General features: G+C 45.2%; 1 protein-coding gene and 1 pseudogene across 1 annotated transcript; both read left to right on the top strand.

Moving 5' to 3' along the window:
- The first annotated feature begins 724 nt into the window (after positions 1-724).
- LOC119342207 lies at positions 725-2,021 on the top strand (annotated as a pseudogene).
- Positions 2,022-8,680: 6,659 nt separating this feature from the next.
- Positions 8,681-10,227, top strand: LOC119337034 (BTB/POZ and MATH domain-containing protein 1-like). The gene is made up of 2 exons (XM_037609134.1): positions 8,681-8,977; positions 9,522-10,227. Exons 1-2 carry the CDS (start codon positions 8,718-8,720, stop codon positions 10,225-10,227), a joined length of 966 nt encoding a protein of 321 aa, XP_037465031.1. The 5' UTR covers positions 8,681-8,717.
- The last annotated feature ends 5,742 nt before the right edge of the window (positions 10,228-15,969 follow it).

Here is a 15,969-nt window from a genome sequence, read left to right as displayed (position 1 = left end):
GGCCCAGCGCCTCATCCGGTGGAGATCGGAGGAAAGAGATCGCCCCCCTAGTCGCCTGGCTGGTAGCGGTGGCTAGGGTAGAAAAAACGATTACGCTGCAGTCAATGGAAAACAAGACGTTCTCCGGCTGCTAGTCTTGTCCTTCTTAGACCAAGAGGTGTTGAGTTCGATTCACACGCTGTGAGGAAAAAAAAGGGCGCCACATATATGTACGTAGGCCGCGTATCGGCGTGGGTGAAAATACTATCCTATCTTTTATTACGATGAAAGGGATATAGAGAGATCTCAGCCGTCAATGTGTTTAGGGGTGTACCGAAGCAAAAGTGTTGAGTTTAAAATAAACTTTTTTGTAACACACAATTGAGTTTAAACTGAAGATCTTTTCCAAGGACAGTTGGATAGATAGACGTGCAAGATTTTTTTTTTTTAAGGAGACGTGTAAGATCTTTTCCAAATATGAGATTCCTTCTCCCGGCCCAACCGTGGGTTTCCACCCATGCATGCGCAGTTATAGGCTTTCCCGAAACCGGATAAACATTCCGCAGACTTTGAACAGAGATTGTAGTATGCTTTGAATACCCTGCACAAGATCAATCTCCAGATAATTCCAACAAGAACAAAGATCTCTTTCCGTACAACAGACCATAGGGGCGTTCCTATACCATTTAAACGATCCTGCGTACCGACTGTGGCATCCCAAATTCCACCGGTCGATAGACGAAGATAGATCGATCTCCCCTGCGCAATCGCATGAACGGCGCCATGGATTCCCGCTCCAGCATCGACGCCGCGGAAGAAGCGCGGCACCGGCAGGTGATGGACAGCCTCGGCCTGTACGACGCCGACTGGGCGCTGTCCAGGGTGTTGGAGCATTCCGACGTCCAGGCGGGGCAGAACCGGTTGCTCTTCACCAAGGAGGCTGTGCGGGCTGGCTCCATCCCGGAGCTCTTCCCGGAGCTGGAGGAGCTCCGCGCCGACGGCCTGAACGCCGAGAACAGACTCTCGGTCAAGGTCCTCGACGCGGAGGGCCGTGAGAAGGAGGTGAGACTCTGCTACCTCAACTCGAACAAGGCGTACCGGATCATGGGGTATAATTGGAGGCGGCTCGTGCACGAGAGCCGCATGTGCAAGGGAGACCGCCTCGATTTCTACACGTGCAGGCGCGGCGATGGCGACCGGTGCCTCTTTGTGTTCAGGAGCAAGGGTGGTGGCGGTAGCTCCTGGTGCAACCGCATGAACGGCGCCACGGGTTCCCGCTGCCGCATCGACCCCGTGGAAGAAGCGCGCCACCGGCAGGCGGTGATGGACGGCCTCGGCGTGTATGACGCCGAGTGGGCGCTGTCGAAGGTGTTAATGCAGTCCGACGTCCAGGCGGGGCAGAACCGGCTGCTGCTGACCAAGGAGGCGGTGCGTGCTAGCCGCATCCCGGAGCTCTTCCCGGAGCTGGAGGAGCTCCGCGACGACGGCCTGAACGCCGAGATCAGAGTCTCGGTCACGGTCCTCGACGCTGAGGGCCGTGAGAAGGAGGTGAACCTCCGCTTCATCAACTCGAACATGGCGTACCTGATCATTGGGTCTCGGTGGAGGCGGCTGGTGGAGGAGAGCCGCATGTGCAAGGGAGACCGCCTCGATTTCTACACGTGCAGGCGCGGCGATGGCGCACGGTGTCTCTTCTTGTTCAGGAGCCAGGGCAGTGGCGCCGGCGATACCTGCCGGAGCAACAGTCTTGTGTTGAGACGGCCGGGTTCTGCGGCGGGTCACGCCGTCGTCAATGGCAGTCAAAGTGATCCAAGACCCCGCTTGTGATTGTTCGAGGTATATGCAGTTGATTGGTGAGATTAAATCGTTCATGTGTCAGGATAGGGAGAGGCGTACACAGAATAGGACTAGCCATGTTGATAGTTAGCCAAAAATTCTCCTTTGTCAGAAAAATGCAGATAGGTTAGTTGGCTGCTTCGGTTTTTCTGCCCTAAAATAGAGAGTGTCCCATGCATAATTTTGTTGAGTTTTAAAACTTGTCTTGTCAAGTATTTCCTCGATCGGTTCTCAAAATAAATGTCTCAACTTTATATTAACTTTACAACGGACGAATAAGTATCCATGCATGATGCATCTGCTGAAGAAAAGTGTAAACCCCTAATCAAGATCTTCGACAAGAGAAACTGAAATTCTCTTACTGCATACATTCAGCAAATCAATACATGCGGAGTGTAATTACAACTCTACAAGATCACTAAGATACTCCCAATCATGATCACAAGCTAAATAAAATGGATTATGTTTCTTATTATACCATGAGAAAAACTTCATAAAGTTTGACAATCAGGCAAATGAAAAGAATTTACGCTAAAGGTTATGAAAAAAGCATTTATAACTAGATTCAATTCAGTGTTGAATACTCCCTCTGTTCATTTATTTAAGGTGTATTATTTACGGCATGGTGGAAGGCACATAATTATAGTGAAGTTAGGATGAAATTACCCTTGAAAATTTTGTTTGTTTGTGGCAAGTAAATCAGTTAGTCTAGAAAAATAAGGGATACATGCAATGAAGAGAGATATTTTTCTTCTTTTGCTATAGGGAGATATAGAGAGATGCTAACCTTTTCTCTGGAGGGCTAAAAAGAAAATTATGAGGAATAAGAAGAAATGCACCATACATTGTGAAATTTTATTCCAAAAATAGACCTTATAATAGAATGTTATGAAAAAAAACATTTGTAACTAGATTTAATTCAGTGTTGAATATTAATGAAGTTGAATGGATAAATTAAACTATCACACTTCGAGATAACTAATTTACATGTCATGAAGTTGCAGCGGAGATAATTTGGCTCAATTAGTAAGAGGATCACGAATAAAATATTTAGATGCTAACAAAACTTTTCAATGAAATAAAAATAGAATAGTAAAGAACAGATTGTTCCAGAGACACCTCTGAATGAATAATCTGTTCTTTTGATAAAGGGTACTTTTATTATGCAAAATGTAGTATCAAGTAGATATAAAATTTTATCAGTTACACTTGTCCTCTGCATAACTCGCATGGACACAACCAATCAACAAAACTCTGACAAAAAGAAATGAAACCAAACCAATACGTCGAAAGAGGAGGTGGATCAATTTGTGGGTTATGGTGCCACCCATGTTGGAAAAAAAATCTTCGTAGCCACCTGCTCCAAACATGTACACACCATCTTAAATAGCGGTTGACACTCCGTTCTTTGTAGCGTAGAGCACATGCGTACAATGGAAAATAACCGGCAGAGCAGAAACATTTTTGTCATTAAAACCAAAATTATTTCTACATAGCCAAAGCGACCAAAGTAAGGCATACGCTCTCATCATTGTTAGCGTTTTGAACCTATTTGAAATACCATTCAACCAATGACCAAAAATATTGACAACACTTGTGGGCGGATAGGAATTTGACGCTATTTGGATAACTGGCCATGTAGAATGGGCAATTGCATTAAAAAAGAGGTACTTGATAGTCTCGTCATTAATATAAAAACAACACTTCTTGCTCCCTGTCCAATTGTGTCGTGCAAGGTTGTCCTTAATTAGCAAACTTCCATACGAAAGATAACTTATGAAAATTTTAACTTTTAGTGGAATCTCTGACTTTCAAATTATCTTATTATTACTCATCAGGTACTAGTGGCCGCTGCTGCCCTGCATCATGTTGTGTTAGGAAGTCTCATCTTTACCCACGTTGCATGCATAAGCCATGTTCACGCATCAACACACGCACGTACTGTTCGGCTGTTTTTTTCCGAGAAATTCTTCATTCAAATTACAAATCAGTACAAAGTTGACTCTTACAAGCACACTGAAACGCAAACACAAAGGACCATGAACACCTAGAGTATCCTAACACAACCATAACACAAAAAGATCTCCGGAGCCCTGTGTCATCATCCCTGAATCTTGAAAGAAGACTCCTGCAGCAGAAGGATCTGCAACCAGTCGCAAACAGGTCATCATCTTCGACCACGGTACAATTGCCGCCACGCTGCTTTCTCCTTTCTTGACACCATCGCTGAGAGGGCATGGACATCAATCCAACACACCTGCAACAGCCGTCGTCATCTTTGGCTTTGAGTACCGCGAAAAGTGTCCCTTCCGAAAGTAAGAGAACTCGAGTCATCCGATCGGTCCAGCACCGCGGCCGGGCTATCCGCCCGGACAAAGTAGGATCTCCCACCAGCATCAGCGCAGAGGAAGGAGAAGAACAGCAGCAACAAATCATACCAATAAGGAAGAAGAAAGGTCTTCGTCTCCCTGCATCCATCGCCCATCTGAGGATCCAAACGGCCAGTGCCGATGGACCTCCAACCACCATAGCCCGCGACCTCGACAAGATCCGGAGATCCCCAACACCGCTGGCTCCTAGACGAAGGCAAAAGCCACGCCTGACCGCGAACGGAGCCCGGAGAAGTTTATTCCGACGCGACACCACCGCAACGGCCTCGACAGCGTCTCCCTCAACCCTAACCTACCGCACACCCACCTAGAGAACAGACCCGGGGTTCCCCCTCCCTCCCACCGCCGGAGCGGCCGACGGAGAGAGAGGGAATCGACAGCGTCACCGGCGGCGCGCAAGGGATCCCGGTCGCCTCCTCCGATCGCCTGATGCGATCTTGGCGGAACAGATGCGAACTTTGTCAGGTGGAATGGCGTAGTGTTCGGCTGTTGTTGTGTTATGCTCCATCTCACCCAGAAGGAGCTAGCCCAGTGGCCAGCATCAACCAGCCGATCCCTATGCACACTCTCGATCCTTTGACACCGTTGCGAAGGAGGAGCTCTGCGCTGCCTGTGCCGTCGGAGACGACACTGACGCTGAGGTGGAGGTGGGGGCTGGGGGTCAAGAGCGCGCTAGGTGTCCCTACTAGCGGGTGTTCGTCCAGCGCAATAGTAGTATTCTTATCGCGAACAATGATGTACAAGACTGGATATTATTCTCGGAGACTGCCATTGCCTAGCCAGATGTTTTCCCATAAATTAATCTCCGACCCATCCTTTCTCGCGAAAGACCCAAAGTGAAAAAAAAAATGTTTCTTTGCAGCCATTAGGCCAGCCCAAGGTGTGTGTCACGAGGTTTCCAATATATCTGAGACACCTCCTTTTGGCCTATATATTTGTTGCACAATATGGTTTGCCAAACGTCATCCTCAATAAAAAGTTTGAACAGTCATTTACTAAGTAGGGCCTCACACTTAACATGCAAGTCATGAATTCGAAGGCCGACTTGGTCTTTCGGCCTACAAACCACACTCCATTTGGCCAGTCTATGCTTTTTATTTTCACTGTCTCCTTGCCAAAATAATTTGTATCTAAAATAGTCGAGTCTTTGCAGAACCCCTTTTGGGAGTTGGAAGAAAAAAAGTGAAACGTCTCCAACATATCTAAAAAAAATTATTGTTAAATTTTATTATATTATCGCTTTTGCGTGCTTTATATATAATTATATATATATTGCTAGACTAATTTATTAATTTAGTTTCAAGTGTCAGTTCATGTTTTTTTCTTCTTGTTTTTGGTTTCATAGTAAAACCATACCTAGGATGGTTCAAACACGATGAAATTCTTTGACGACTTTTTCTGGACAATAAGAGACCCTAAAAGCTTCATGGGAGATCGAGGGGACCCATGAGGCAGCCACATGGCCTGGTGGCGCGGCAAGCGGGTAGCCATGCCACCTGCCCATGTGGGGTCCCTAAGCCTTTGTTTGACCTAATTCTTGGCTCATAAATACCCGTATATCTCGAAAGCCTCAGAGGCAAACCCGAAAAAAAATATATCGCGGCTGCAAGCCTCTATTCTGAAGTGATCCCATCTGGAGCCATATTCCGGTGCTGTGTCTAAGGGGAAAACCACCGTGGTAGGCCTCTTCATCAACCTTGCTGCCTCCATGATGATGTGTAAGTAGTTCCTTTAGGACCTATATTGAGCCATAGTAGTAGCTAGATGGCTTCTCTCTCTCTCTCTGATCTTCAATATAATAATCTCCTTTGAGATCAATCCGATGAAATTTTTACGTTGTGTTTGTTGAGATCTGATGATTTGTTGATTTATAATCAGATTGTTCATCTAATGTAATTGAATCCTTTGAAGTTTTTTTGTTGTATAATTGAATAGCTATTTGTGCTTTACGAGTTATTTGTCTTCTCTGGGCAAAATAGATGGGTAATTATTTAGAGGGAGTGGTACGTAGTAGTGGGTTCAATCTCACGATGATCTCTCCCACAAAAAGGGACAAAGGCACATGATGTGTTGTTACTACTAAGGATAAAACGGTAGAGATTTATCTTATTGATAGGTTTCTTTTTGTCTACATCATGTCATCTTGCTTATTGTGTTACTCTATTTCTTGCAAACTTAATACCTTGAGATGTATGCTCGATAGCGGTTTTGGTGTAGAGTAATAGTAGTAGATGCAGTTCGATTACGGTCTACTTGTCACAGACGTGATGCCCATACAAGATTATGCCATGAATGATCATAGTTATGAATGCTATCTATTTGTCAATTGCCCATCAGTAATTTGTTAACCATGCCACTACCCGCTCTTGAGAAAATCCAACAACTCTTGTAGTGTTTCTCTTCGGAGAAATCCAACAACTCCAACGGGCACACCTATGTCTCCTTTCAAGCAAGAAAGTAGGATGTCTTGCTGAAGGTAGCCGCCCAGTTGGGCCGACCCAGCCCGGACACAGACCTCCATCACTTTGTTTCTTTCGGTTTTTCTTTTCACTTTTTTGCATTCATTTTATGTTTTTTTCTTTCTATTATATTTTGAAATATTCTGAGTATGTCTATTATAAAAAACCCTTTATATACAAAAGTTGAAAAAGGTTAATCATGCATAATTTTTTTAAGTGTGTAACAAAAAAATGGTTCCGATGTGTAAAACATGTATACAAAAATATACAATCTGTACGGAAGAAATTAGAAATAAAAATACTATATTTTTTTCAAAAATGATTGAAAAATATTAATCATGCATTAAAAAAATTATGTGTGTATAGAAAAAAACATTTCAGACGGATACAAAAAAATGTACAATTTTATGGAAAAAGTTGAAATAAAAATATTATAGGTTCTAACAAAATCAATGTTAATCATGCATTTAGAAAAATATTAAATCTGTATAAAAAATATTTGTGGTGTATAAAAAATGTACGATGTGTGTCGAAAAAAGTAGACATCAAAATATATTTGTGTAAAAAAATGTTAATCATGTAGTTGGACAGTGCTGAACGTGTAAATAAAAAATATTTCTGATGTATACAAATAATGTAGAATGTCTATGGAAAAAGTGGACATAAAAATATATGTTATAAAAAAAGTTAATCATGAATTTGGAGAATTTTAATTTTTTACATATAAAATGTTCCTAATGTATAAAAAAGTGTATAATGTCTATGAAAAGAAAGCTGACATATAAAATATATGATTTAAAAAGTATGAATTATGTATTTTCAGAATGTTATACGTGCATATAAAAACTATTCCTGGTGTATACAGAAAGTGTACAAAGATAGCAAAGAGAACCTATATAAACCTATAAGAAAGCACCAAAAAGACAAGGGGAACTAAAGTAGAAAAGCAAAAAAACTAGTAAAAGCCGAATAAGAAAGAAAAAAAATTACGAAAGAAAAGAAAAACCCAGTGAAAATTGTGGAAGACACAAAGAAGAATGATGAAAAACATAAACCAATGAAGAAGAAAAAAGAAGGAAACCCAAAGGAAAAATATAATAAAATGATAAAGAGAAAAGAAGGAGAAAACCCCGGATGCAACCTGGGAGTTCTCCTTTTTTTCGTAGATTCATTTATTCAAAATGTTTTATCTCTTAAACCGCGCGTCCAAATCCTGAACCGTTTTCATGGTTGGATTTCTCGTATCGAGATCTTTCATACTGGATCTCATGTTAATAGGTTTTGACGAGAAAAAAATTCCATGGAAAAAAGTAAAGAAAGAAATGAGCCAGAAGCGCGGGTTTTTTCGACTTTTTTCCCGCGGAAGAAAACATGTGCCTTCATGAGAAGCAAATATGTGCTTTTTTTATATTTCAAGAGGCGCAGCTGTGCTTTCACCACAAGCAAATATGTATCTCTCGTAGAAGCAAAAAAACATATTTTTCTGTAAAACAATTTTTTTTGTCTAATGCCTAAAGAAAACGGGAAAAACCCTAAAAGCCAAAAAAACATCTAAAACCCAAAAACGCGTATGTAAAAATGCAAATCCCTAAGGAAACACTCAGCACATGACGTGTGATGACGGATGAGAGCATGCCAAGTATTAGTTGCTCCGGCACACGACTGAATGAGCGAGCGACAGCGCTAAGGGGCCGGCCCATATGTGCGAGCCATTCTGGCAAGACGGATGCTAGTCTCGCTATAAGCGAGATATAGCATTCGCCGACGATCAACAGCGGTTGCCGTGCTTCAGGTGGCGTGGGCCGAGCACTTTCCCCAAATTACCCATTTTTGCGGAGTCCAAACTCCAAAACCGTCGCCTCGCGAATCAGCAAATCCTCCTCGGCGCCGTTCTCCCAGCCCGCTCCACCCATCGTTCCCCTCGTCGTGCGGCCGCCGCCCCGCAGCGCCTGCAGATCCTCCACGGCTCCGTTCTCCTAACCCGCTGGCACCCATCGTCACCGCCGCCCGCAGCGCTTAATTTCTCTCTCCACCCAGCCCAGAGAGACCAGCAATGGCGGCGCCCAAGAGCCCAGGGATCTCGACGATCTCGACCTGCACCCCGGAGAAGGCGCGGGGCGACCACGTGTTCAAGATCGAAGGCTACAGCCTGTGGAAGGGCCTCGGCGTCGGCAAGGTCATCCAGTCCGCCCCCTTCGCCGTCGGCGGCTACGACTGGCGCCTCAGCTACTACCCAGACGGCTACACGGAGGGCAGCAAGGACCACGTCGCCGTCTTCCTCGAGCTCCTGAGCAAGGACGCGGAGGTGAGGGCGCTGTACCATCTGATGCTGATCGAGCAGGCCGCACGGACGTCGCCAGCGCAATTCACATGGCCAAAACCTACGGCGCCTGTGGTGTTCAGCAACCCCTCTAGTCAGTGACGAATCTAGCAGGGCATTGGAGGGTAGGCTTAAAACACAAATTTCCTAAGTCTAATTAGCAAATGCATTGCAATTGTTGTATGTAAACCACCACAATATACTTGTCAAGTGGTATGTTTGGCTTAAATAGGATTTTGAAGGGTAGGCATAAGCCTATTGAAGCCTCCCTAGTAGAATCGCCACTACCTCTAGCACTGTTTCAAATAGCCCGCTATAGCTCCGCTGTAGCACGCTATAACGTTTATAAAAGGTCTTGCGCTAAGAGACTTTGGTCCAAACAAATGAACAAACATTTTAAATAGCGCGCTATAGCTCCGCTATAGCACGCTATAGCATTTGAAAGAGGTCCGGCGCTAAGATGCTTAGCGCGCTATTTAAAACTTTGGCCTCTAGTGATGCCTTATCCTGCTTGGACCATTCCATGTTCGTGAGGAGGAGCCAGATCGAAGGGTCGGCGTACTTGTACATCCCCGACGACATCCTTCTCATTAAGTGTGACATCACCGTTATCAAGTTGAAGGAGGCACAGATGCGGAAGATCGACATGAGCTTTAATATCGAAGTGCCGCCTTCAGACTTGTTGCACAATCTTAGAAGTTTGATGGATGCGAGGGAGGAATCGGATGTGTCTTTCAAGGTCAAAGATGAGGTATTCACTGCCCATAAGGTCGTCCTCGCAATGCGATCGCCGGTATTCAAGGCGGAGCTCTACGGGCCGATGAGGGATAAGTGTGGGCAGGGGCAGAGCATAACCATTAAAGACATGGAGCCCGCTGTTTTCAAAGCACTGCTCCACTTCATCTATACAGATGAGTTGCCTCCCTTGGACGACCTTCATGATGATGATGAAGAAATGGTCAGGCATTTGCTCGTGGCTGCGGATAGGTATGTCATGGAAAGGATGAAGTTGATGTATGAGAGAAAACTTTCTGAGTTTCTTGATGCCAAGACTGTGGCGGACACGTTAGCTCTTGCAGACCAGCATCATTGCAGCAAGCTCAAAGAGGCTTGCATTGGATTTATCAACTCTTTGGATAGAATAGATGATGTGATGGACAGTGTAGGGTATGAGCACCTGAAAAAAGCATGCCCTACTATCTTTATTGATATATGGGAGAAAGCTGCCAAGCGCAAAGTATAGTTTGATCACCGTGGTTTAGCTTTATTATAGTTACTTCGGTATCCCTTATATATATTGCAGTGGAACGTGCCAAATAAAGCGTCTTTCTTGGCTCAAAGGAATGCTGGAAACAATTGAGTTTAAAGTTTAAACTGAATCTGATATATGTACTGAAGTTCCTGGAGACTGTCAAAGGATTGGTTGATCAGAGGGATCATTGTTGTTGTGCCTTTACTTTGATTTCTTCTGGTCGTTTTGTTCTTCCGGGAATCTCTATGTGCTGCCGGTTTTTCCTTGTTGTTTCCCAGGTCTGCCGCCGTGTGCACAGTAATTTGTTCAGCTTCAGCATGCTTACAATTAATGTTGAGACCATAAGATTCTGAGATTAGTTTTTCTATTTCTTAAGTTATCAGAGATCTTTTGGACAAAGGTAAGTTTCAACATCTGTGTCTTGGGCCACGCTAGATCACTAGCATTTTCTAGGATGTTTTGCTTTTACTGTACACTTATCCTATTATGCCTTCTCAAAGCAGCGGTTGGCTAAGCTACCAAGCCCATTCGATGTGAGATGTGATGAAACATTAGAAAAATGCATTCTTATAGAAACTTATTCAGGAAATAATTAATTGGTGCCGAATTTATAGTTGTATACTATCCCAAGTCTGTTACAAGATCTAAATGCTCTTATATTTCTTTACAAAGGGAGTAAATGTTTACACTAATTATACTGTGCAGATGTTTCCTTTGTTTATTTGGAGGCATTTCATTTTTTTAAAAGAGAACTTTTGGAACATATATATAACTGTGCAGATTCCGTAAACCTGTTCTTCTTTGCTTTTGCTTACCGTGTCATGTTTTGTATTCTACAATTCCACATTTTGTTGCCCTCTTGTGAAAGGGAAGTGTTTCACCAATTAAGCTGTTGAATAGCTATCACTTGAGTTTGTTGATCTTGTCTGAGGCCATCTTCAGGCTTCAGTGATGACACCTCATCTGAACCAGCCCTGAACATGCATGACGTGGTAGCAGGATGCTTAGTTTTTCAACTGTTTAATGGCGGCAAGCCAACTGTTGTTTAACATATATGCTATTTGCAGTCCATTTTCCGTTCCTGCAAAAGGCCCTCTGACGTTTGTGCACGGTTCCTCGGTTTTAACCTTGAGATTTAATTACCACCTGAGATCACATTGTCATGATGTATGTAATCAATACAAAAAAATCTTTCAAAAAGATGTATAATGTATACAGGTGGAACTTCATGTATGACATGTTAATTTGCTCCATTGTTGCCATGCAAATGTAAGGTATGGAGAGAGATCCTGAATTCCAAATGCTGCCTTTTCACCAAGTTGTTTGTTTACAGAAACCAAGTAGCACGCCTGAAACTTGAGCTACATAGTGTTGTGTCAAACCCTGTCTACAGGACACTGCCATTGCGCAAGACTGAGGTGGAGAAGTAGCTGAGTAGTAGTAGTCTTTCTCCTGTCAAAAGGCTAAGCTGGAGAAGTAGTATTAGACTATATCTAGTCCAAAAGGCTGAGCTGAACTAGTACTACAGTTCGTGTAGTGAAGCTGGCAAGCATCCCTATAAAAGGGCATATGCATCCATCGTTGTAAATTATTCCACTCCGATCAATTCAAGTAGTACTCCTTTCTCAAGTGCAGCTCCATCCGTGTATGTTCGCTAGTGTGTGTGTGTGCATACTTGCTAGTGTGCGCAGTGATACGTCTTCAATGTATCTATAATTTTTGATTGTTCCATATTATTATATTACCCCTTTCGGATGTTTATAGACTTTATTTTACACATTATTATCATTTTTGGGACTAACCTACTAACTGGAGGCCCAGCCCGTATTACTGTTTTTTTTGCCTATTTCAGTATTTCGAAGAAAAAGAATATCAAACGGAGTTCAAACGGAATGAAACATTCGGAAGCGTGATTTTTGGAACGAACGTGATCCAGGGGACTTGGAGTGCAAGTCAAGAAGCAGCCGAGTCGGCCACGAGAGGGTAGGGCACGCCCCCCTATAGGGCGCGCCTCCCTGTCTCGTGGGCCCCTCGGGCGGCCACCGACGTACCTCTTCCTCCTATATAAGCCTACATACCCCGAAAACATCCAGGGAGCACCCGAAACACAATTTCCACCGCCTTAACCTTTTGTATCCGCGAGATCCCATCTTGGAGCCTTCGCCGGCGTTCTGCCGGAGGGGGAATCGACCATGGAGGGCTTCTACATCAACACCATAGCCCGTCAGATGAGTTGTGAGTAGTTTACCACAGACCTTCGGGTCCATAGTTATTAGCTAGATGGCTTCTTCTCTCTTTTTGGATCTCAATACAATGTTCTCCCCCTCTCTTGTGGAGACCTATTCGATGTAATCTCTTTTTGCGGTGTGTTTATCGAGATCCGATGAATTGTGGGTTTATGATCAAGTTTATCTATGAGAAATATTTGAATCTCCTCTGAATTGTTTTATGTATGATTGAGTTATCTTTGCAAGTCTCTTCGAATTATCAGTTTGGTTTGGCCTACTAGATTGATCTTTCTTGCCATGGGAGAAGTGCTTAGCTTTGGTTCAATCTTGCGGTGTCCTTACCCAGTGACAAAAAGGGTTGCAAGGCACATATTGTATTGTTGCCATCGAGGATAAAAAGATGGGGTTTATATCATATTGCATGAGTTTATCCCTCTACATCATGTCATCTTGCTTAAAGCGTTACTCTGTTCTTTGCAAACTTAATACTCTAGATGCAGGCAGGAGTCGGTCGATGTGTGGAGTAATAGTAGTAGATGCAGGCAGGAGTCGGTCTACTTGTTGCGGACGTGATGCCTATATACATGATCATGCCTAGATAATCTCATAACTATTCGCTTTTCTATCAATTGCTCGACAGTAATTTGTTCACCTACCATAATACTTATGCTATCTTGAGAGAAGCCTCTAGTGAAACCTATGGCCCCCGGGTCTATCTCTTATCATATTTGCTTCCAATCTACTTTTATTTGCATCTTTACTTTTTACATCTACATTATAAAATACCAAAAACATATTTATCTTATCATACTATCTCTATCAGATCTCACTTTTGCAAGTGGCCGTGAAGGGATTGACAATCCCTTTATCGCGTTGGTTGCGATTTCTTGTTTTGTTTGTGTAGGTGTGTGGGACTTTTGAGGAGCCTCCTACTGGATTGATATCTTGGTTCTCAAAAACTGAGGGAAATACTTACGCTACTATTGCTGCATCACCCTTTCCTCTTCAAGGAAAACCAATGCAAGCTCAAGACGTAGCACGCAACGCAAGCAAGTAGTACCAGCACTTAGCTCTTCCACCGGTCATTCATCGGAATATTAGCTAGCCGAGAGTTTTCTTGGGCTAACAATTGGCATCAGAGCTCCAGGTCGCGGTAGCCATGGCCGGTGCAAAAGGAGTGCAGCAACGCACCACCTCAGGTGGTTCCCAGTCGGGGCCATCAAAGGACGGCTCCCAGTCGCCGCCTTCGAAGGAGCGGCGAGGGCGCAACCGGTCCAGGCACGACCATCGCGGTGAGGTCGTGGTTAGGGAGATCGTGCGCGAGACCGCAATCAGTGGTAGCGTGCCCATCACCTTCCCGATGCTCACGCGCTCGAACTACAGTGAGTGGGTGTTGATCATAGAGTGCAACCTCCATGCGGCGAGCCTTTGGGTTCCCATGGAGGACAACCTGGTCGAGAGAAAGGCGGACAGGAAAGCCGTGATGGCACTCATGCACGCCACACCGCCGGAGATGCACGGTATGCTCGCTGCGAAGGCAAGCGCCAAGGAGGCATGGGAAGCCATCTGTACCCAGTGCCTCGGCAGCAACCTCGTGTGCGAGGTGAACGCGCAGAAGCTGCAGGCGGACTTTGAGAACATCACCTTCAAGGAGGGCGAGCTCGTCGATGACTTCGCCATGCGGATCTCCAGCCTTGCATCTCAGCTCCGCGCGCTCGGCGACACCATAGACGACGCGAGAGTCGTGCGGAAATTTCTCCACTCCGTGCCACCTCGCTTCGCTCAGGTAGCGGTCTCCATCGAGACTTTGCTTGACCTGAGCGAGCTCTCCATCGAGGAGCTCATGGGCCGGATGCGGGTGGTTGAGGACCGCCTTGACGATGGTCGCGAGAGCTTCGACGGTGGACAACTCCTATTCTCGAAGAACTGGGAGGCGAGGATGCGTCAAGGACGTGGTGCCGGTGCCCCGAGTAGTGGAGGCGGCACCGACAGAGGCGGCGGTCACACCCAGGGCGGAGCTGGACGACGTGCCGGCAACGACGACCGGGACAAGTGCCGATATTGCAGCATCAAGGGCCACTGGGCCCGTGAGTGCCACAAGAGGATGGCTAACGAGGATGCCGCAGCCGCGGCAAATCTCTTGCAGGCTGAAGAGGAGAGTGGGCCAGCAATGATGATGGCTTGCTGGTGAGCGTTTTGCTTTGATTCAACTACCCCCTCAAGATCTTGGTCAGGATTCATTTGTTCGCTTTTTGAAGCATGACCACGGAGAGGGTTTTCGGGGGGTTCAAGGCTTTCGTGAAGGATGTTTGATGTTCTTAGGTGTCCCCCTAGATCTCCGTAATACTGAGAATTTGAGGGCTGCTGTTAATACCTTTGGACAGTTCCATCATTGGATTAGTGATGATCCATATCTCGTCCGATCTATTGTGTTTGCCTCCTTCCCTGAGGATATTCTGGTTCCCAAGGACGTGGTGTTCTCTGATTATGCTGCTTGGGGTGGTGCTAAGGTTTCTTGGACAGCGCCTTGTTATATTTTAGGAGCCAATTTTGCTGAGCAAATGCCACAAGACGAAGATCCCATGCCTCTTGACGGTAATCCTCACCCCATGCCTGGTCACTTAATCCATGAAGATAATATCTTCGCTCTTCCGCCTTACCCTGCTCTTGGGTGGAACGATGTGCCGCCTCCTCCGCCTCCAATGGATGATAATCAGGGTGCTGGTTGGGGTTGGCACGCCAATCAGCAGGATGATCAGGTGGACCCAGTGCAAGTGGAGCTTGCTCCTGATCAGGAGTCTATGGTCATTAACCAGCAGGAGTTCTCGGGCTCTGTTAGTCAGTCGGTAGAGGAAGTTCAGGCTGATCCTATGTTACCAAATGTGGCAATTGTACAAGATCCAGCTGTGATTGTGCAAGTTCCGGACGATATTGGAGACAATGCTTTGGATGCTCAGCTTGATATTGTACCAGTGGAGCCAGTTCTTGGACAGGGTGATCTTTAGATTGGTATTCAGCATGCTGTGGATGTGGATGAAAATGTCATTCAGATAGATGCGCCACCTGTTGATCCTGATGCCTTGGCTATTGTGCCGTTCCAGCCTTCAGATCTTATTGTTGGTAGAGTGCAGGTTGTTTATGGCCCACCATTACCTCCTGAAATGGCCTGGAGACGAACTTTTGATACTCTGTTGGGGCGCTGCACTACTCTTCAGGTTCCAAAGCCGGTCATGCAGTCTCCTTTTGGGCAACTGGTCCTTTCCAAGAGATCGTGGTCTATGGCTTTTGAGAACATCCATTGGGTTTCTGACATTATCATTGATGATTCGTTCAGCATGGTTGCCCCGCTGTCTGCTTCCCCACCTCCTAGGGGAATTGCTCGTGATCTTTTTCCTGACAACCAGATGGAGTTGGAGCAGGACACAGGCCTGCAGTTTTCGTCTGCTTCTGATGAGCAGTTCTCCTTTTTTGCTCCTTCTCTAAAGAAGAAGAAGGCTCCCAAGCG

This window comes from Triticum dicoccoides, chromosome 7B, assembly GCF_002162155.2.
Source record: "Triticum dicoccoides isolate Atlit2015 ecotype Zavitan chromosome 7B, WEW_v2.0, whole genome shotgun sequence".
In the NCBI taxonomy this organism is placed as follows: Eukaryota; Viridiplantae; Streptophyta; class Magnoliopsida; order Poales; family Poaceae; genus Triticum; species Triticum dicoccoides.
The sequence above is the reverse complement of the archived record's forward strand: the minus strand, read 5'-3'. Positions and strand labels throughout refer to the sequence as shown.